Source organism: Vipera ursinii, assembly GCF_947247035.1.
Source record: "Vipera ursinii genome assembly, chromosome: 1".
Taxonomy (NCBI): domain Eukaryota; kingdom Metazoa; phylum Chordata; class Lepidosauria; order Squamata; family Viperidae; genus Vipera; species Vipera ursinii.
In genome coordinates this window covers 123,871,152-123,895,160 of record NC_139512.1, presented here as the reverse complement: position 1 = coordinate 123,895,160, position 24,009 = coordinate 123,871,152, and the positions used below count along the sequence as shown (strand labels likewise).

The following is a 24,009-nucleotide window of genomic DNA, read 5'->3' as shown; positions in this document are numbered from 1 at the left end:
TCTAATAAATTGTTTATATATAGTAGCATGAGTGAGGATGGAAAAAATGTATAAGCTGGAGACAGTACCCTTCGTGAAACTTAATTCTGTGACTAAATAGACTCTTTCTGGTCATCTCCAAGGAATGTATATTGCCTTCTGCCAGTAATAAATGAGCCCTTGCTATTAGATAAGTCTTTTAAAGTAACTCTTTCATAGAATAAATATGTAAATGAGGTAGTTCCTTCATTCCATTCAATAATATTGATCCATGCTTCACTTGTTCAGATGATCAGAAGCTCCAGAAGCAGGGTAGAAAAATGAATTTCTATTTGGATACATTGTTACTAGGGATGTAACACTCTTTTTACAAATATATGTAAACATACAAAAAGCAGAAAGGAATATTAACAACTATTATAATTAGCTAAAGGCAATTATATATTTGTGGAACATTAGACCGTTTTTTTATTTCTTCATTAACTGCACTGTATTTTTTAGCTTCTATCAAATGTGTGTGAGAAAGTACTCTTTTTTAAATAAAAAGAATCTTTGTGCCTCTTTCAGTCAACTCTAAAATCAACATCATATCTGATCCGACCTCCGTTCATTCCGCCGGGACCTGAAGACCTGGCTCTTCGAGCTCTCTGGCCCAGGCTGAGGATTAATTTATTTTAATTGGGGTTTTACTTATACAGGGATAAATTTAATTTTTAAAAAACTTGGTTTTTAACTTTTGTATTTTGGTTTTTAATTACCCTGCAAACCGCCCTGAGTCCTCCGGGAAAGGGCGGTATATAAATGTAATTAAATAAATAAATAAATAAATAAATCATTTAGTGAACAATCAGGTATATTAAGATTTGATTAACTGCTTATTTCATTCCCTCCCCTCCAAAAGAGTTCCCATTAAGTTGAAAAGGATAAGCAAAAACATCAACTGAAACATTTTTTTTCTTAAGTTTTAAATTTCTTTTTCTTTCAAGAATAGAAAAAGACATTCTGGCAGACCTTTAACGTGGAAGAGAATGTGTAGTTTTTCCACAGAGGAAAAAATAGGGCTTTATAGCACAAAGAGGCAATTAAAACTTATTTAATTTTAATTTTTGCATAACTTTAGAATACATGAGGAACCATATATTTAAATTGCAGTTTAAAGAGACACCTTGATAACATTTTCTTTCAAATTAAAGCTGATCAAATTGTTTTCTCTGAAGTTTTCATGTACCCACCTAATTACAGTAGAGAAAAATCGGCTCCAACTGCTCTGCTAAGATTCACTGGTGTTTTTTGTTCCTGAACTACCCATTCATCCATCTATCATCTTAGCTGATTATATAAGCAGCATCTTTCTGGAAACTGCTTTAAAAATTAGCATCGTTTTTTTTTCTCTTTTTAGTCTTTATTATCCATCCACTTTACAATTTTTCCATTTAGATTACATTTATGCCCCACCTTTATTTTGCACAATTCAAGGTGATACTCATAATGCTCCTACCTATTTCTGCAACAATACTCATTCTGTGAGGTCAGTTGGGCTGAGAGAAAGTAAATGACTCAAAGTCATACAACCAGATTTGATGACAGCATCTTAATAAGATTATATGAATGACTCAGAACATTATATGTATACATATACATATGCATGCATATGCATATACATATACATATACATATACATATACATATACATATACATATACATATACATATACATAGAGAGAGCACTTTGAACATAAAATAAATTTAGGAATGAAGATGAATAAGCAGAATAAACAATAGCCCCATCTGGTGGTATTTTGGATATCTATTTAAAAGAATCTCTTCATGAATTTAATTTAGGCAGTGAAATGCTAGAATATATTCTGTATCATTTAATGTAAATATATATTTACATTTACCATTAAAGTACAAGAGTTTCCCTCTAGAACAGGACAAACTCAACTGGATATGTACTCGATCATTAAGTACTAAATATAAGACAAAAGCAGTGTTTCTAGAAATATTGGAAAGCTGTAGGCATCCCAGAGATGAACTGCTAAAATCTGGATGTCCAGTAGAGTTTTCTATATTTCCTTGCTACCATCTACTGCTCTTCTGGATTTTTGAAGCACAGAACTGCTGCAATAGCTGAAGTCTACAGTTTTTCTGCCACATTTCCAGCTTTACTGAAAACTACATAAATGAGTGTTACCTGTGTTTAAAAGATAGTAACTGGAAATCTATGCTACATTGTTAGACAATCAATATGATATTAGTGAGATAATGACCAGATCCTTTCCCCACTATTCTACTGCCAATATATTGATTTATTCATTTCACATACCAGGCATTACAGCCAGTGGCTCTTTTGTTATTGTTTTATGATAATGATTTTGGTAAATACTAGGAATAGTTAATTATTGCCTAAAAGTATCATGACCCTGCCAGCTGAAAATGAAAAAACCTTTAACTCTTCAGAATGATGAAAAAAATATAAACTAATAAAAGAATGAGGGTCAACTGAAATACTAAGTACACTGAGAGTTTGTGATCATGCCTATAACTACCTATCATTTCCATTACCCAAATCTTCAAACAAAACGTGATGGCAATTGTCTCAATATCAGCAAAACTCAAAAGACATAGAATGCTGCTATGAAAACTGAATCCCTTGGGTAAAACTAATAGGAGTTAGATGATGAAGTAGTTCTCACCAAAGGCAGAACGGACCACTTATAAGTTCTGCAGAGCTGTAGCCTTTCAAGTGAAATAAGTGATTGGCTGAGCCACATTTCATATCTGAGGATGGATTAATACAGCACTCTATTATAAAATGCTATTGATTGATCAATATCTTTTTATAATAGAGACAGGAGTTATATGGGTATAGTCTTTTTTATGGAACTGTAGACAGAATTAGCACTTTTTCCTCTTCAGTTTGGTTGACCCTTATATAACTGCTCAGTCCTTTTTTGTTGCAATAATATTTAAGGGACACATAGAATGTTGCGATAATATTTAAGGGACACACAGAATAAAATTATTAATTTTATTGTATTGTTAACATATGCCCTCCTGAAACTCTTATATAATAGGAATTAACATACATAATAGTCACCAGTAAATTTACAATTCTACCAGTAAATATTACAGTCTTTAAAAAGCTAACACAATAGCCTAAAATTCAGGTCCGTATGTTATCCAAACTGAGACTCAGAACTTGTTCTTTCATTCCACCTCAAGTAAAGAATCTGCTGAAAGCAAGTTTACACAGTGAAGCTAAATAAGCTTTTTGTTGCACTCTCCTCTCTGGGGTCTTGGACAATTGGCGTCAGCCAGATTACTGCGCTCACTTCTCCGTGGGCCCCCACCCCAACCAACCTACCACCAACCAGCATTTATGTTCAGCGGGCTCTCCAACAGCACTCTTTCTCCAGCAATAGTCTGCTGGCAGTCCTGCCCTGCCCCTACTCCTGGCTGAGTCACCGAGTAACGCTTCTTCCTAGGCATTTCACTACATGGCCCGGCACTGGGAAGCTCATTTAAGTGTCTTGTGCAGCAAAATACCCAGGAAGAAGTGTCCTTTAGTGACTTGACCGGGAGAAGAGGGCCCACCGAACATAAACATATATATATATATATATATATATATATATATATATATATATATATATATATATATATATATATATATATATATATATATATGTATTTTACTATTGTTTGTTTTCACTATTGTTCATTCTGTATGCCTACCTTATTCTGTACACCGCCCCGAGTCCCTCGGGAGAAGGGCGGTTTATAAAAACAAATATATATATATATATATATATATATATATATATATATATATATATATATATATATATATATATATATATATATATAAAGCTGGACATATTCTTATACATTTGGAAAATAAGTACAAAGCTGAGATTAGTGATAACAGATAAAATAGTATCAAGTGTGTCCAAAATTACTAATGTAAATATTTTGAACTAAATAACCTTTACCTATTAAACCTATACTTTAGTCAGTGTGTCATTAAATATGTTATGCTCCATTTTGATAGCAAAATGTTTTGTTAAAAGACATAAAATGGTTTAGTACAAGATTTTTAATTTAATGAAACTTTCTATATAAATACCATCTTGCTGCAAACTGTCCTATCACAGTAAAATCACTCAAATACAACCTTCTGGTATTTACTAGCTATATAAATTGTGCAAACAATTAGAAAGTGTCTTGTCTTTTGAATATGCAAAACTATGTCATTATCTGTCTATCCCAGAGAGGGCAGTAGCCCCCCCAAATAGTAATGTATAAAAGCAAGCAATTAAAAAAAAGGATGCAAGGATACTAAAGTCAATTTTTATTTTAAAAAGAAAACTAAATTTTAAAAAGACATTTGTATTTCCAGTCAATAAAAATGGACAAATATAAAAATCGATTCTTTTTACCATTTATATTGCTCACTGACTTAATTCTATGTTATTCCCAAAGCTTTTCAGGGAACAAAGATCAGCCTTCTGAATAGGCACAACAAGCTATAGATTTCAGAATTTTCTTTAAAACTTCTTTATATTTGGAAACAAAGCATAGTCAGGACAGAAATTTCTGAAATTACACTGAAGAAAGGACACAGAAATGGTAAATACATTCCATCACATAAAGGAATGTTCTTTTTTCAGAGATTTTACATGAGGTATGTGATAACTGAAACTATTCTAACATGTAAATTTGTTACCATTTAACCATTTATAGATAATCCATTAACTCTTTTTAAACTGCGGAGAAGGTTTTATTGATCAGTAACTAACTTGAATATATTTGAGGCTACTAAAATAAATGTGTTGATTCTTGTAAAGAATTTCCTAGAAAAGCAATACAATGAAATTTGTGCTTAAGGATTCTAATAGGGCTATGATCTCTACAAAAACAGTTCAGGAATACATTGGTGTGAGTTTGAAACATTTCTCTTCTCTTCATTAAAGCAGACCCTCCTTTTTCAAGCTTTAATGAATAACAGAAAGGTGCTCATGGGAGGTCCAAGATACTTCTTCCAAATAATTTTTGAAGTATCCACAGCCCAAATTGCTGGATAGTAAATTGATGCATTAGTTGCCTTTACTGTATCTCTCAGAGATAAACAATATTCTGAGCATATAAAGGGATTATTTTGATACTTACATAACATTTTGTGTTATGTATAATACTTTTCAGGAAACAGATATGCTTCTGTGAAGGCATCTAAAGCTTAGAAGGAAAATCCCATAACGGCTAAGAGAATCTTCAGGAACTTTGCATCAAAGCTGAAACTGGAGATCTTCTTAACATTACTGCTTTCATTTCCTGTCAGCAAATTTCACATTGATGGAATCTGCAGGCGTCAATAATCCGTGAGTTTTGGCAAAAACTGATTTAGTTTTTGGAGATCTTTTTATTTCAAAATGCTGAAGTAACTAATAGGAAAAATGGAATAATATCAGGATTAATAAAAATGAAATATTAGAAAGGCAGCAATAATAGTTAATAGTTCCAGAAGTCCATAACTTATAAAATATACTACACATTGTATTTATTTAATTATACAAAGACCAAAACAAATATGCCGGAAAAAGATAAAAGAAGAAAAAAAATCTATTGTTAAAAAACAAAACCTATATACAGAAATGTATAGAAAACTTTCAAAAATTAAAAAAGTGCAGTTAACTATCTGAGAATGAGGGTAATTTAAACAAATAAGGTGACTCTTCCAGAGCTATATAATGACCAATGAGCTAAGAGGAGGATGGAAAGGATTTAAAAAAAAGGCATTATGGTATTAGATTGACTCACAGTGCCATCTAGGAAGGACAAGACAAAACACATGAGAAACCATTTGCTGTTTCCTCCAGTGCAGGGTTTCATTCCAATATAAAATTACAGATAATGAAACCTCAAATAATGAGAAAATGCCAATAGAATGAGATTACTTTCCAAAGCCTATATAGTCCTCATCCACTTCTCATCCCATACAAGTGTTCTGTTCCATTTTGATGTTCCCAAATAGTCTCAAAAATGTGACTTTACGATGAGAAACAGGCAAAGTTTTGATGAATGCTAGAGTATGCCTATTTCTTCTTATCTTCTGGCTAGTTAAGTCTACTCTCCATAGGTCTGACCCTATTAGTATTTAGAGATCGCTTTAAATTATCATGGCTTTAAAAAGCCCTAGATAAAGTCAGTTGCTGGGTGTCTCTATGGAAATTCTGTGCACATTAGACTTTGATAATGCTAGAGCTGCCCTTAAAGCAATGAAACCGGATACAGATTTTCAAACAAGCTTAAGTAAGGGGTGACACTCCATTATTTATCATTTGCTCCCCAAAAGGTCTCTTCCAGCCACATATTTATTATCCATTCCAATTTTAAAATTACATTTAGCCTTCACTTTAGCCAGGTTGAATTCTATGCCCTCAGCAGTCCTTTTTGGATGTTTTAAAGGCACCCCCTATGCATTTTTGGTTATACTCGTGTGGTGATGATTCAATAGAAACCATAGATCAGACATGTCAAGCACAAGGCCCGGGGGCCGGATCCGGCCTGCGAAGTGGTTTCATGTGGCCCACGAACCCACCCTGGAAACAGTGAGGGAATGGCCCCCACTGCCTTGGCACTGTACCATTACTTAAGGTTGGAACTTCTTCTAATAGTATTTTATTTGGATTTATTTTAGTAACTATGTTTTTAATTATTTTTAGACTCCATTAGTAATGTTTTTCTCTTATACGGACGCCCATACATATAGAAAGGTGTAATACTTCTTTTATTCAATATTTAGATTGTATCTGCCTTAGGATGTAATAAACTTGAATTGAATTGCTCTGTGCAATTTATCTACATTTATTCTTTCTTCCTTCTCCCTTGGTCAGAGCAGATCTCACTGGATCAACCTAGCTTCAAGCGCTCTATGACATCCTCACAATAACTTGTGTCTTCTTCTATTTTTGGTTCTATTATGTACCTTTGAGTCAGTTTTTAACACCTAGCAAATCCCTGGACAAGTCCCTGCAGTTTTCTTAGCAAGGTTTTTCAGATGTTGTATGCTATTGCTAGCTTCCTATAGGGCTGAGACAGAATGTCTGGCACAGGGTTTCCCAGATGGCTTTGTACCTGAAGTGGAATTAGAACTATAGTCTCCTGTTTCTAGCCTGATGCTTTAACCAAACTGATTCTGTCTTCTTCTATGAATTGACTTAATTTGCCGGGAATTGAAAGAGTTACCCCACTTATGTCACAGTGGCTCAAGCTGGCTTCTTTCAGTCTCAGTAGAGAGATTTCTTGATCATGATGCTGAGCATAAATTCTAATACAAACCATTCATGACAACTGAAATGAGCCATAAGCAGTTTGCAAGCAGTGGGAGCATCCAAAGGCATGATAGAGATTGCCACAAGCAGTCTGCAGGGCACTTCAGGATGGAGCAACATAACTGAGAGACCCCTCAACTGAGATTGTGAAATAACATGAAACATGCAAGAGCAAAGCTAGTATTATGTACTGGGCTTGTGGTGATACACCACGTGCATCACTGGAGCAGCTAATGGCTCTCCAGCAACCCAGACTAGCTGTCTCCTGTCCTGCAATTGGCTAGCCCCAGGTGGCAAAAGTGGGTTCAAACCTACTGGCTGCTACCTAGGGGCTAGACTATATATTGTGGCTGGTTGCAGCCCAAGTTCCAGTACAGTTCTAGCAAGAATAAAGTATGAGTTATCCTGTACTCAGCCTCGTGTCGTCATTCCTGCACCCAAGAGCCCACGACTTAACGGCTAGCATGAATCATGAATGGCACTGCCAGTTCAGCAAGTCACTGCAAACAGAAAAAAATATCAGCTGGTGCAAGGAAGCCATTTTCACCCTTTTGACCAAGCAAGAAGGGGCAATATTAGTACACTGAATAGATAGCCTAAAGCTAATCCTTAACAAACTAAATTCTAGGTAAATGGAAGCCCATTATCCATTTTCTATATACATTTAATAACAAAAAGCAACTCATCTGAAGGTCAAAACTGCAGCTAAGTAGCAGATAAATTACAGATATACTGTGTTTCCCTGAAAATAAGCCCTACCCCGAAAATAGGCCCTAACTTGATTTTTTTGTGTGGGCCTAATATAAGGCCTACCCAAAAAAATAACCCCTACTTTTGGGACAATGCACACACTTAAAAATCAAGCTAGGGTAGGGGTGTGGATCTGCCCCATGGGCCCCGCACCTGATTACCTTGCAGCCAGGGCTCTCCTCACCAGTCCTCTTCTTCTGAGGCATCTTCTGCAGCCAGGCCTGAGCTCGGTTCTGCAAGACCTCTTCAGCCGAGGACTGAGCTATGGATTCGATCCATAGCTCAGTACTCGGCTGCATGGGCCTTCCGGAAAGGCCTATCTGTGAAATGCATGCCGGAATGCAGCTGCAGAATGCAGCTGCTCCTTCGGCCCCAGAAGAAGTGGACCGGCTGGGTGGGGCTGTCGGTGCCCGAGGTGAGTATAAAAGACATCACCTGAAAATAAGACCTGGTGCCTCTTTTGGAGGCAAAAAAAAAAAAAAAGACCCGGTCTTATTTTCGGGGAAACATGGTACCAAAGTCTTATCTCTTTTTATCAGAGAGATATAAAATCATGAATAATGAGACTGTGGATAGCAAGCACTACCTGTACTCTTGGATAGGGAAGAATCAAGTACCTGATGTTCAGACAATGAAAGATTGCTTAGAAACTCTCAATTCTTTCAGCATGCTTCTAAGATAGGTGCACAGTTTCAGTACAAGGATTCGGAGAGGAAAGTAGCATTTTTTGTGCTAGATTTACCCAAAGGACATGCTTCCTTTTTATTTTCTATAGTTTTATTTATTTATTTATTTATTTTATTGGATTTGTATACTGCCCTATTCCCGTAGGACTCAGGGCGGTTTACAGGGCAGTTAAAACCATGAATACAAAAAATTAAAAACAAATAAAACAATTAAATTAAATTCAAGCCCCAAGAGTAAATCTAAAACCCAGTTAAAATAACAACCCCACAGTCTGGACCAAACAGATCGAAGAGCCAAGTTTTCAGGTCCCGGCGAAATGAGCGAAGGTCGGGGGCAGTCCTAAGTTCTGTGGGTAGTTGGTTCCATAGGGCAGGCGCACCCACAGAGAACGCCCTTCCCCTGGGAATAACCCGCCGGCATTCATTAACCGGCGGTACCCTGAGAAGGCCCTCCCTGTGGGGGCACACAGGACGATGGGAAGATGGTGCCGGCAGCAGGTGTTCCCTTAGATAGTCCGGACCCAAGCCATTTAGGGCTTTATAGGTCATTACCAGCACCTTGAATCTCACCCGGAGGGCAACCGGAAGCAGTTCATTGCTTATGAAGAAAGTGAACAGAAGATGTGGGACATCCTCCTTTTTCCAATCTGTGATAGCATCTGTCATCTCTTCATCTACAATGTTCTTAACCTTATTGCTCATAGTAATTGTGGTGCAGTTGATTCTTTCCCCACATCCTCATTCAGATTTTACAGAATAGAATTAAAAGGGGCATCTCCATACAAAGCACCAGTTTTTCTAAGGAATCTGGACGATCTAATTATTCTCTGGAGTTGGTAGCAAAGAAAAGTGAGTTTTTCCTTTTCAACACAGAATGTTTGGTCTGTAAAAAAAGAAACTAGGGCAGAAAACTTCAAATAGCTGTCCTCTGAATCACCAAGCCTGCCTAGTCTTGAAGAAGATAAGGCAGAGAGTATTTTTTTCCCCCTGGCTTTAGCACTAAATTAGAGTTCCTTGCTGACTCAGAATATTCAAGGAGATTGTTTGTTTAACAGCACTTAGGTTATTCTAGATAACAACAGCCAATAAGTGGGAGTGGGAGGGAACTCATTCTCCTCAGTCTTGAGGAATGGAAGGTAAAAAGCCAATAACTAGCAGCAGTTCTGAATAGAATGCCTATTCACACCTGCTATTTGCAAGCCCTGTCACCATTTAAAACAGCCTGTAAGAAGCCTCTTAGAGGAAAAGTCAGAGAGAAGGTGCTAGAAGTCCAACATCTTCCTCTCTGATTCAAATGGTTGGAGTGGTGCTTTTCAGGTTATGTAGGGCAGTTAAAGGATTAAAAAAACACTAATTCCTTGTTCACTGCATTTTTTCCTTTTACCGTAATATTTTATATATTTTTTTCAACAAAAGAAGTTTTAGTAGGTATCACTTGCTTACCTGTATTAGTGCAAGATGAATTTCCAATTCAGCAATTCGCTTGCCTATGCAACTTCGAATACCATAACCAAAAGGGATGGATCCAAAATTATCTACCCTATGCATATTGTTTTTCCTTAGCCAGCGTTCAGGTTGGAACTCCTTTGCTGAGGCAAAATTCTCTTCCTGATATGAAGTAGCATAATGACAGAGTGCCAATTGTGTCTAATAAAGTAAATATATTGTAGAATATATATAAAAATCAATAATTTCACAAATATCAAAACAGTATGACAAAAATGTTTACCGTTATATATTGTTTCAAAAATGATTCAAAATAGCCCTGAATAAGCTACTAGTGTAATAGATACACAGTTGTAACAATTAGAATAATTGTATTAAGTTTGTATTTAAACCTGCCAGTATTTTTAACCTCATAAAAACATTATTTTAAAATTTACTCAGTATTTGTGGGAGGGGCAATTTATAACCAAAGCCTATCTCATCAGATCCACCTTAATTAGATTTCATAAACTAGCAAATACAAATAGTAACTCAGTGTCTGTTTTAGAAAAGTGTTGCTGTCCACAATGGATTTTAAATCACCATTGACATATTTCAAGTCCTTTTCACTTGGCTGCTCACCCCAACATAAGCAGCACTTTTATACCTGTGCACATTGCTGGCAAGTAACCTAGTTTTCCTTTCCTTGAGCAAGGTCAGTATTCACTCTAATTAATCAGAGAGTACAAAAATGGCATCTGGCCAGGAGTCTGCGTTCTTTCTTGTTCTTCTATCAGCACAGCTATGAGGAAAATATTTTTTAAAAAAACAAAACAAAATCCAATTGGACAGAAGTGGCAAAGCAGGTTTAAAGGTGGCGGAGACAGAATTGGATTTTGAAGATGGAATGAAATGTGTGTTCCCATTAGTAGGAAACTCTCCACTCAGCAACTCAGAATCAGACTGCAAAGCTATCTTGATATTAACTTAGTTTCTCAACTCCCATGCAGTTCCATAACATGTAGGAACACTACTGGTCCATCTATGAGGAATACAATTGGGAATAGAAGATAATGAGTATGTTCTATTATTTTCTCTAATATGGTGCTACATTATTTCTGGTCTGACTTTGTTGAGCTGTTTTTCCCCCACAATATTCAGTATCATAATTTGAGGAATATCTTGTTTAAGTCCTTTCTAGATCTGGACATTGTTCAACTGTCATCAATGGTTATTTCAACAGCATATCCATTATTGTGAAAGTAATGTGATATAAAGTGTCTGATCACAACCCCTAAGTTGTGAAAGTTGCTGAATTGATACTTCCTCAAGAAACTGTGATACCCTGTATCTCTACAGGACCATGTACATTTTTAATTCTATTGAAATTCAGGAGATGCTTTCCACCAATCACTGAGCAGCATTTAAATCAAAATATAGTAGCACCACTGGTTCAATCTGTGGAAGACTTTATGGGATTTGAAGTGAGAAAAAAAACCCCTGAACAATAGAGTATAAGAATCTGGGTGTTTTCATTACTGAGCAGGGAAACAAATAGTTAGGAAAAGTGAAACAGGAAAAATATGTTTATCCAAATAGAATGCTATGTTCTAAGTCACTGGTGTAAAATGAACTTATATTCAATAAGCACATTGTTTTATAAATAGTTTTGCAGTTCACAATACAAAACTATTATTTAACCATAATAATAAGATACAGTCTGTATCTATATATTACTTTTAATCTTCTAGAACAAAATTTTTCAAAGTAGGGTTGAGTGAGAGATCAAGGGCAAAAGACATTCATTCCAAAGCAGCCAAATTTCTAGAGCTTTGATTCTTGATTAGAAATTCCATTCACAGGTTCAAATGCCTGAAAAAGTTTCAAATTCCTCTTCTAGAGTTCTCACATGAGAATACTATTAATAAATTATAATTTAAGGATAGGCAGTTAAGAGGTATAGATTATTTCAGTATTTAAGTTAATAATCTCATATTAAAACAATGAATCAAATATGAGACAATTTCTTACCTCAAACTTTTATATACAGTGGTACTTTGGTAATCAATTGCTTTGAAACTTTGGTACTCAATGCATTTTGAGGCAAACATTTTGTCCTGGTACTGATTGTTTGTTTGGTACTCAATGTACAAGCTAGAATTTGTCATTGTTGGCTGCCTTGTAATTCACTACATTACTCCTTATGGGGGAAAAAATGTTTGGTACTCCTCTCACCTCCTTGAACCAATAAACAATCAATACCAAAGCACCACTGTACCCAAAATAAAGTTTCACCTTTTTCTTTCCCAGACTTTTGATAGAATCATTGCCCTACTTACCCCTTTAGGTATCAAGTAGCCTCCAACAATCATATCTTTCTGTGTTACTCTACCATTTCCTGGTAATACCGGAAATAATCTACAAATAAGTGTCAATTAGATATTTATTGTCTATATCATATTCAGAATATTTTGATGATAACAAATACATTAGGATCACAAAAATTTTAGAGAGATTGTGAAGAGTTTCAGATTGTAAAATTGTTAATAGAATGAGATACAATATTTAAAATGATGTGCTCAAAATGCAGGTGGCAACTGCAGCTAGGAAAACCTTTAAACAAATCTACCTTGTGTATCAATTCCAGATTCTCATTATCACTCAATTTTTACCTATCTCTTGTTTGGATTACTGCAAAGCAGTGTACATCAGTTTGTCCTTGAGACAACTTGGAAGCTACAGCAGGTTCAGAATACTGCAGTCCCTACAGTATAACTATGGCTAAACCTAAGTGTTTGCCTTTACTCTGTGAGCTGCACTGTTTGCTAGTTGGCTTCTACATTCAATTGCTGATAAGACACCAATAAAACTCTTTGTGGGTTAGTGTCTGTATATTTGTGGAATCACCATTTTCCAATTATCTTTTCCTAGCCTATAATATCTGACAGGATTAGCATCTTCCAGGTCCATCAATAAAGAGTGCCATTTTATTGAACCCAGGCAGTACATCTTTTCTGTCACTAAGCCTTCCCTTAGGAATAGCATTTCCCCAAGGCCCTAGACCAGGGGTGTCAAACTGCTGGCCCGCGGGCCGCATGCATCATGCTGAAACTGTGCTCACCCCATTGCTGGCTAGAGAAAAAAAAGATGCAATATGTTGTGACAAGTCACGCGATGTTGCAAGTTTGACACCCCTGCCCTAGACCCTTTCTCTGGCTCCAAAGCCATAATAAGATTAAGGGGCCCTAATGGTGTGGTCCTTTAAGAAGACTTTAAAAACCTGGTTCTTGCAGCAAACACTGGGCTAAGAAGATTTGTACATGCTGGAATGGTTATGAATTTAAATTTTAATCTTTCCCAGGACAACTGCTACTTTGCTGCGGTACTATTGATTTGTCAATTTGTTTCAACTCTTTGTAAGCCACCTTCAGTCACTAGTCAGTGGTTTGGAAGCATCACTGCTTCAGACAGGAAGGCGGTGCAGAGAGTGGTGAGGACGGCCGAAAAGATCATTGGCAGTTCCCTCCCCTCCATCCAGGACATAGCACAGAAGTGTTGCTTGAGCAGGGTCCGTAAGATTGTCTGGGACACTACACATCCTCTTCACGACCTGTTTTCCTTGTTACCTTCTGGGAAGAGGCTTCATAGTATCCGCAGCAGAACATCCAGATTCAGCCAGAGTTCCATCCAGCATTAACCTTGTGAACTCTCAAGCTTTGTCCCTCCATTATATTTTCAAGATGGACAGTATTTAATATTTATTTGTTATGTATATGTAGGGGTGTAGGTCTATACATATGTTTATATAGTATGGTTATATGTGTGTCATGTATGAGTTCCACTTTGAGAGTGGGCAACTAAATTTCATTTTTGATGTGTGCCATTGTGCTCACAGTAAAAAAATGACAATAAAGGTTATATTATCTAAATAGCATGCTATCTCAAATCCATATATTCTCAAGGGTTTACTATTAAAAGTATGTATAGTTGTCCAATCATAAATTACTTATCACATTTTCTTTTATCTTTTCTTAAAAAAACTAATAGTGTAACAATTACATCTCAAACTATTCCAAGAAAGACTAAAGAAAAAGGCAAGTAAAATAGGACAATGGAATCAACTGAATTTGATTTAAATATAAAAATATAGTATATTGGAGGTATATGTCTTCTTATTAGCATGCAGTCTAGATCCAAACTATTGTAAAAAGAAGGCTTGTAATAAGACATCTTACACTTTTATACACTCACCTTAAGGTTTCTTTGAGAAGAGCTCTAATCATTGGCAAGTTGGGAATATGGTGAGCATCAGGAACTTTATCTTTTCCCAAATTGTGAACTATCTCTTTATAGACAGAATCCTGCACTTCTGGATGCTTTGCTAAAAGATATGTTGCCCAGGATAAAGTGAAAGAAGTCTTGAAGAGAGTTCGGATGGGGAGAGAAGAGAAGGAAAGAAGGAAGAAGGGGGGAAGTGATGTTATTCATTAAATAAGAGCATTTTTCATTTTCAACCAATCTTATATTATGCATTTGGAGAAACCAAACTGTATATCAATCATGGTATCAAATAATTATCAGATACTTTCTCAAACAACACAACCTTTGTTTGTTTTACCAAGTTTTTGTATGTTTGATTTTCAAAGAATCTAATTGCCTTTGCATGGGATTATAGCTTAAAAATTGATTATTTTATAGCTGTCATGGGTCCGATAAATGAGACGGTTCAAACAAAATGCAAGCACTGTTTATCTAAAAAGTCTTAATAATGAAACGAAACATGGACACTCATGGAGAGATGCCAGAATCTGAGATCTCCTCCCCCCAAACCCATTGTAACACATACAATCCCCGCCCTTATCTACACGTCATAAATCACATTATCCAATTCGTTTTACATATGAGGTTTCACTTCCCATTCTGTACCCAAGCTTTTCTAATCTTCTCAAAACATCCGCTGTTTCCTACCAAAATGAAGCAATTTAAAGTAACAGGCTATCTCAAACTCAATTTCATTGAGGGCCGCATCAGCATTGCGGTTGCCCTCAGGGGGCCAGGTGGGTGTGGCCTGGGTGGGCGTGGCCTACTGGGTGGGTGTGGCTAGGGTGCGTATGGCCTACTGGGTGGGCGTGGCCAGCTCTACATCGTTGGCATCAAGGGTGCCTATGGGGGCCTGGGCAGGAGTGGGACAGATCTGAGGGTCTCTGGCAGAAGGAGGGTCTCTGGGCCAGGGCCAAGGCAGTGGGGGCCGTTCCCTCACTGTTTACAGGATGGCTTCGCAGGCCACATGAAACCACATTGCGGGCCAGATCCGGCCCCCGGGCCTTGTGTTTGACATGTCTGTCTTATATTGTCAGTGTAAAAATATGTCAATGTTTGCAGCATTGACTATAGCATTTACATGGCTGCCCAACTTGAACAAAAGTGTACAAATGTGTACAAAAACTATATACAAAAATATTTCACCCCTAGGCAATTATAATTAAAACAAATGAAATAACTGGTGATCAGAATTTTATTATATTCATATTTTATGATTATCGTCATAAAAGCTTGCTTGAGATACAACAAATATTTTCATTTTATTCTAGTTTCCAACTTCCTATTGTTTTTTTTTTAGGCTTTAGCTCTGAGTGAATTTAACTGTCAGATGTGGATTTTTTTTTCAATGAAATAGTATAACATTTTTTTTGCTCATACTTTAATAAGTTATCAAAAAGAAATATAAATTCAAGTCTCTAATATATGTATCACTGTAAAGCAAAACAAATTATGTTTACATTTACTAAAAATGAATTGCATTCATTTAATTTCATGATATTTATCTGCAACAACAGAGGCAGAATTATTTATTGTTCCTAGTGTCTCAAGTCTACCTTTATCTAATTGTGGTATTTATTTTTACCAATGAATCTAATTTTACAAACAATCAAAGCAGTATTAAATAAAGGTTCTCTACAGGGAAGAACTATTTGGAGAGTTCTTCCTTTATTTTGCTTTTATATGGCTTAAGTACTTCATATTCCAATACATGTGGGAGACCCCAGTTCATATTATTTACTGCCTATCCAAACATCCAATCTCTAGTTGAAAGATTTTTAAAAAGTGTGATGAAATGATAATAGTTGCGGAAAATATTCAGATGCATATAACTGTAGATAAATCAGATTCACAAAAGGATTGTAATAATAATAATAATAATAATAATAATAATAATAATAATAATAATAATAATAATAATAATAATAATAATAATAGGAAGGGACCTTGGAAATCTTCTAGTCCAACCCCCTGCTCAGGCAGGAAACCCTATACCAATTCAGACAAATGGTTGTCCAGTCTCTTCTTAAAAACTTCCAGTGTTGGAGCATTCACAACTTCTGGAGGCAGGTTGTTCCACTGATTAATTGTTCTAACTGTCAGGAAATTTCTCTTTAGTTCTCTCTTTGATTAGTTTCCATCCATTGCTTTTTGTCCTGCCTTCTGGTACTTTGGAGAATAGCTTGACTCCCTCTTCTTTGTGGCAACCCCAGATACTGTATATTGGAACATTGCTAGCATGTCATCCCTAGTCCTTCTCTTCATTAAACTAGACATACCCAATTCCAGCAACAGTTATGTTTTAGCCTCCAGTCCCCTAATCATCTTTGCTGCTCTTCTCTGTACTTTCTTTTTTACATTGTGGTGACCAAAACTGGATGCAGTATTCCAAGTGTGGCCTTACCAAGGCATTGTAAAGTGGTGATAACACTTCACGTGATCTTGATTCTATCCCTCTGTTAATGCAGCCTAGCACTGTGTTGGCTTTTTTGGAGCTGCAGCACGCTCCTGGCTCATATTTAAGTGATTGTCCACTAGGACTCCGAGATTCCTGTCACAGTTGCTACTATTGAGCAAGGTACCACCCATACTGTACCTTGCATTTGGTTTTACTTGTCTGAATGTAGAATCTTACTTTTTTCACCATTGAATTTCATTTTGTTAGCTAGCGCCCAATGTTCAAGTCTGTCAAGATCTTTCTGTATATTAAGCCTATCTTCTGGAGTGTTGGCTATTCCTGCCAGCTTGGTGTTGTCTGCAAATTTGATGAGTTCCCCATCTATCCCCTCATCTAAATCATTGATGAAGATGTTGAAGAGCCCTGGGGCACCCCACTACACACTTCCCTCCATGTAGATGCGGTTCCATTGAGGACCACACGCTGAGTATGGCCGGTCAGCTATGAATCCATCTGGTGGTGATGCTATTTAACCCACATTTTTCTATCTTATCAAGTAATAGATTGTGGTTTACTTTATCAAATGCCTTACTGAAGTCCAAGTAAATTATACCCACAGCATTCCTCTGGTCCACTAATTTTGTCACTTGGTCAAAGAATGCAATAAGATTTGTCTGGCATGATCTGTTTTTGACAAACCCATGTTGGCTTTTGGTAATGACTTTATTTATTTATTTATTTATTTATTTATTTATTTATTTATTTATTTATTTATTCGTTTTATATACCGCCCTTCTCCCGGAGGACTCAGGGCGGTGTACAGAGCAAAGTAAGTATACAATAAAGCAACAATAAAACAAATAAAACCCCAAATCTATCAGGCCAGGCCAGCTTGCTGGAATAGATAGGTTTTTAAATCTCGCCGGAAGGTGCGAAGGTCGGGGGCCATCTGGATTTCGGCTGGTAAGCGGTTCCAGAGGATTGGTGCACCCACCGAGAATGCTCTCCCCCTGGGGGTCACCAGCCGGCATTCTCTGACCGGTGGCACCCTGAGGAGGCCCTCTCTGTGGGAGCGCACAGGACGGAGGGGTGTTGACGCTGGCAGTAGGTGCTCCCGTAGATAATCCGGACCCATGCCATGTAGGGCTTTGTATGTCATCACTAGCACCTTGAATTTCACCTGGAAGGCAACTGGAAGCCAGTGCAGCTCATGAAGCAGAGGTGTAATATGGGAGTATCGGGGAGCCCCCAAAAGCGTTCGTGCAGCTGCACTCTGTACCAGCTGAAGCTTCCGAGTGATTCTCAAGGGCAGCCCCATGTAAAGAGCGTTGCAGTAGTTGAGACGAGAGGTCACAAGTGCATGGGTGACTGTACGCAAGGCATCTAGGTCCAGATAGGGTCGTAGCTGGCGCACCAGACGAACCTGAGTGAAAACCCCCCTAGTCACAGCTCCTATGTGATCTTCTAAGGAGAGCTGTGAATCTAGGAGGACACCCAGGTTGCGAGCCCTATCTACGGGCGGTAATAACTCATCCCCAATATTAAGGGATGGAATACTCTGAATATCCTGACATGCCGGTATGTACAGCCACTCAGTCTTGTCTGGGTTGAGTTGAAGCCTGTTCCTCCCCATCCATTCCCGGACCGCTTCCAGGCAACGGGACATCACGTTGAGGGCATCACTGACGTGGTTTGGGGTTTGCCTCTAGGTGTTCGCTGATTCGTTGCTTAAGTATCTTTTCCAGAATCTTTCCAGGTATTGAGGTCAGGCTGATAGGTCTGTAGTTTCCTGGGTCCATTTTTTTTCCTTTTTTGAAGATGGGAACTACTTCAGTTCTTTTCCAGTCCTCTGGTAGTTCCCCAGTGCTCCAGGATCTTTGAAAGATATAGTTCAGTGGTTCTGAGATCACACCTGCCAGTTCCTTCAGAACCCTGGGTGTAATTCATCTGCTCCTGGTGTTTTGAACTCATCTAGGGTAGACAGGTGCTCTTACCATTTTCTTGTTGTGTTTCTAATCTGTTTTTTACGGTACTGTTTTTGATAGGTTGGACTGTTTTTTCTGAAAGTAGCAGATTCACTGGAAAGAAATAATGGACTTTATACACTTAGAATTTATTGCACTTGCTTCCCTGAAGTTCAAGCCTGTATTATTTTTCAATAGCAGAAAACTGACTGAGTGGATAAGTGTTAAATTGATATTCCTTAAGACAATAGAAGAGAGATTGGGGAATGGATTTATCACACTTAACTGGAAAACAATTTCATCTAGACATTTTTGGGAAGATAGATCAACTTTGGAGATTGGATTTATTATATTTAACCAGACAACAATTGATATGAGATTGCATTAAGACACAAATATGGATATTTGATCCAGGATGAATCAGTGTTAACATTTGGGATGATTTGGGATATATAAGAAGCCGTGGTAAATTTTCTATGAGTTGATTACAATAACAATTTGTTAACAGATGGTTTTGAAACTTGAATGCTCTTTTTTATTATTATTGTTCTTTCTGTTAACTATTTTGTCATTAATAAACTATATAGATGACAGATTAATAACTTGCTAATAGAATTAGTAGTTTAAAATTTGGGGGGTATTTTACAAGGGATGAGAAATTAATATTGTAATATATTAATTAGTATTCAGCTAGGGCGATAATATGCATTTATGTGTTAAGTTTCTTTTTTATTACACTTTTTTAAAGTCTTGTTTGGGTTGTGTTTTTTCTTTGTTTCTTAAAAAAAGTTTTTGAAGTTTTGTATTTTACCTTCTTTTGAATAAAATAAAAATAAAATAAAAAATACTTTGTGCCTATATTTGTTAGTACAAACATTCTGATAAAAAGCAGACTACTGTTAAATCCTGATTTCTATGGAAACTTCCCATATACAGTTGCATTTTTAAGGGCCTCTTTCTACATACATATAACATATGTGTGTGTGTGTGTGTGTGTGTGTGTGTGAATGTGTGTATACCTTAAACTTCAGAGAAACAGGCTACCCAAAGTGTGCCATGTCACTGAAAATTATCTTTTACAATCCATTCATGTGTGCATTAAAAGACAAAAATATGTCCATAGTCAGAATAGAAGACCCAAACTTTACTATATAAAATAATGCCCTAATTTATCTATCTAGATAAGTATAAAAGAAATTTAATATTAAAAGGTAAAAGATTTATTTTAAAATGACATTTATTGTATTTTTATTTATGTTGCATATAAGACACTTTGCGGCATGGATATCCAGAAACATAGAAAATAAATAAAGAACTTACTGTGTCAACACCTGCCAAAAGCATTTCAGTCATATTGGCATAAATCTCTTCTATTGTAAGCTCTTTTCTCCTAAGCAGAGTTGTGAGTAATCCACCTTTTATTTTTTTTCCTTGATCTAAAAGGGACTTTATTTCATTTATTTTATTGTCAACGTGAATTTGACCTTGGTGATTAAAAGAGAAGAAAAAACAAAGAAAGTTTATCAAAATTTGAAATATAACTTCTTAGGCTATTATCTCTTGTTTATAAAGTAGGGTTTTTAAAAATATCTTTACTTCAATTGCTTTAAAAATATTAAATGTCTTACTATCTTCAATGCTGGAAAATAATTTAATTTCTGCCTATGGAGATTCTCAACTATCCAGAACTGAAAAAGTTTCTTGGATAAGATGCAAAACATTTTCAAGGGGGAAAAAAAACAACACATTCCAATTGCTTTTTGGAACAGCACCTTTGAGATAATTCAGGGGTGTCAAACTCAAATTCATTGAGGGCCACATCAGCATTGCGGTTGCCCTCGGGGGGCCGGGTGGGTGTGGCCAGAGTGGGCGCAGCCTACTGGGTGGGCATAGCTGGAGTGCGTGTGGCCTACTGGGTGGGTATGGCCAGCTCTACATCGTTCGCGTCAAGGGTACCTATGGGGACCTGGGCAGGAATGGGACAGATCTGAAGGTCTCTGGCAGAAGGAGATGGGACTGGGGTAAGTGCCAAGGCATGTTCCACTGGAGGAGCCTCACTGTTCCTCTCAGGCCATGTGGGGGGGGGGCTGGACGGTGGCGCAGAGGTCAAATGCCCAGCCCAGCCCTCAAGCACCCAGGGCACTAAACCCAGCCCCACTTCCCCGAGGGGGCGCCCAGCTGCACTTACCTCCTCAAGGCTGCTGCTGTTGTGCTTGCTCTCCTTAGCCAGGTTGCTCATGATGGGGACGAGGGCAAAGTCAAAAGGAAGGCCCACTCCCTCTCCATGTGAGGAGACCTGGCTTTGTATCCAAAGCTTCCTTAGCAATAGGATGGGAGACCCCCAGGATAGGCCAGGAGGAGGGGGCAAGGGGATGGTGAAAGGGCAGCAGGGAAGGACTAAGGCAGGACTCCCCTCAGACCCACCCTTCCTTCCTTCCTTCCTTCCTTCCTTCCTTCCTTCCTTCCTTCCTTCCTTCCTTCCTTCCTTCCTTCCTTCCTTCCTAGAGTGGTGGGAAAATATTTGAGATGAGGGAGGGAGAAAACAGGCAAGAAACACAGCTGGGGAAGTGGAAGTGGCCAGCACATGGCCCTCGCCTACTTCACATATCCGGCTTGGTGGGCTCTGGGGGAGGGGATGCCATGAGCAGCATGAAAGTCGATGTTACTTGTGCAATGCTGCCCAGCCCCCAGCCTCCCGGTTTTGGCAGGCAGTGGGGCGCTCTCCTCACAGTGCTGAGAGGCTGAGCCGGGTGGCATGAATCTGAAGAGAAGCGCAATGCTGCCCAGCCCCTAGCCTGCCCGAAGTAGGCAGGGCCATCTGCTGGCCACTTCCAGGCAATGGTGCATTTTTTCATTCCTCACAAAGGGTGATACCTCCCCAGCACATGCCCAGTGGATGGGGCCGACGCAGCAGGGGCTGGTCCCTCGCTGTTTCCAGACAGCCTTGTGGAGCTAAGACTGAATGCGTTTCAGCATAGATGGCCACCACAAAATTGTACATTGGCTCCTGGCCGGCCTGGGCTGGGGCCAAGGCAGCGGGGGCCGTTCCCTCACTGTTTCCAGGATGGCTTCACGGGCTGGATCTGGCCCCCGGGCCTTGTGTTTGACATGTCTGAGATAATTCAATTTCTATTATGATAAGAATCAAGAATTTGCAAGATTATACGTGTACAACCGTACTACTACTTTAACAACTGCAGTGATTCACTTAACAGTAACAAGAAATGTCATAAAATGGGGCAAAATTCAATAATAGCAACAGAAATTTTGCGCTCAATTGTGTCAGAAGTTGAGGACAATCTGTATAAAATTGAAGCTAGCAAATAAGTCCAGTGATACTGTTTAAAATCAGAATGTAATCTATTCTAGTAATCTATTCTAGAGGTACCAGAATGTGGATTATTACCATTATCACTCTGTCCAAACTAAACTATGCCACCTTACACGCTACTGAACTTAATTCAAAATTCTGGTACTTATCTTTAAAGACCAAAACAGTTTGAAACCCTAAAACCTGAGGTCCTTTTTCCCATGTCAACTTAACCATAAAAGGCCTTTTCATTATAAAGGTTATATGCTTTATGCATGGACAAAAGAAATAATATTCTTTGGCAAGGCATTTCCAATTTGGAATAAAGAGATACTAGCACAGATGTCTAATTATATTACCCAGCCATTGTAAATTACTGTATTTTAGTGGATTAAACAGTTTTTATTCTTCCCATTTTTAGCATATTAGTATCTTAATAGTTGACACTGTCGCAACATTGCACTACAACATACTTTATGTGGTATGGCAACAGCCATACTCTGAATGTTAGCAAAGACTGGATCCATACATAAAAGGAATTTTTAAGATGTATAGGGTTCCTTAAGACCTAAAGTAATATCCAATCACCCCCTCTCAAAAAAAAGTGCCACACACTCTATGGCGGCCAAAAAAAGGGAGACATTTTTTACTTCTGTATTTTAAAATATTCTATGAAGAAAGGTTTTGCCTATTCGAGTATGCATTCCACCTCCATTTTCAGCTCCCTCAAGAGTTTGCTGTGACATTGAAAAAAAAACCTACTTCAGATTATTTAAACATTAAAACCGTTAGTAAATATAATTTGTCCAACCTGACTTGAAACAAGAAACCATGAAATAATTTGAAGGGTCACAATATGATGTCTGAATAGAAAAAAAATGAATAATGGGAGAAAGATTGGGAAATTATTTTCTGCTTGTTAAAAAAAAAACAGGGACAAAGGTTACAATAATAACTGTATAAATAATATATTCATATACTGTTAGTCAAATTCTGATTTTTTTCCCAACATAGATTAGAATATGGTATTTTGATTGTTGCTGCAATAAATATGTTTACAATTAGGGCAGAAGACCTGGCTTTAATTTCAATTTTAGACATAATTTAAGAAAATTAATATTTACAATTGGATTCAGTATTTCAGGTTGTTTGTACAGTCACATTTGACTTTCTTTAGCTAACATAAATTATATCTGAATTTCAGTCTTAAAAAACAAGAACACTTACTAAATTTAAAGAGTCCATCCCATGATTTACAGAATTCTCTCCAAGGCTTTGGAATGACTGGACGAAGCCACTTGGGAATAGCTCCTGCGTACATAGTAGATTTGAAACTGCTAAACATCAACTCCAGTGCTTCAATATATTCCAGTGTACTCTTGGGAATGTGATTTTCCAGGCAACCCAATCGACACTCATACAGAACAGTTGCAACTCCTATACGGGCAAAGTAATGCAGAATGTATTCTCTTTTTCTTTGCAAAATAATGTACAAAACTATACTATGCAACAGGAGTAGATAAGTGTGAGTTCTGGCACTTACGATGTGACTACTTAGAAAATGGTGATTGCTTCCAGAATGATTGCCACCCAGCACAGCAACAAAGCAGACTTCTGGAGGAAAAAAGAGGAACCTGCCCCACTTTACATCGGGGGGGGGGGGGGGTTGTGTGTCCTTTAAATTCCTGAGAGTCTACCTCTGTGAAGATCTTACCTGGAAAGTTAATACAACCCAGGTGGCCAGAAAGGCCCAACAGAGACTCCAGTTCCTCAGGGTCTTGCAGAAAAACAGGGTAGAACAACGGCTAATGACGCTCTTTTACCGGTCTACTATAGAGAGCAT

At 37.6% G+C, this 24,009-nt stretch overlaps 1 protein-coding gene across 1 annotated transcript in view; it reads right to left on the bottom strand.

The window, feature by feature from the left end:
- Positions 1-5,206: 5,206 nt before the first annotated feature.
- Positions 5,207-24,009, bottom strand: part of CYP27C1 (cytochrome P450 family 27 subfamily C member 1) — a 29,631-nt gene continuing 10,828 nt past the window's right edge. Inside the window, exons 4-9 of the mRNA XM_083349874.1 lie at positions 23,394-23,603; positions 20,177-20,340; positions 14,426-14,592; positions 12,514-12,592; positions 10,193-10,396; positions 5,207-5,423 (exon numbers count right to left, since the gene is read on the bottom strand). Coding sequence (XP_083206000.1) covers positions 5,307-5,423; positions 10,193-10,396; positions 12,514-12,592; positions 14,426-14,592; positions 20,177-20,340; positions 23,394-23,603 — 941 coding nt within the window. The 3' untranslated portion in view covers positions 5,207-5,306. The remainder of the gene's footprint in view (positions 5,424-10,192; positions 10,397-12,513; positions 12,593-14,425; positions 14,593-20,176; positions 20,341-23,393; positions 23,604-24,009) is intronic.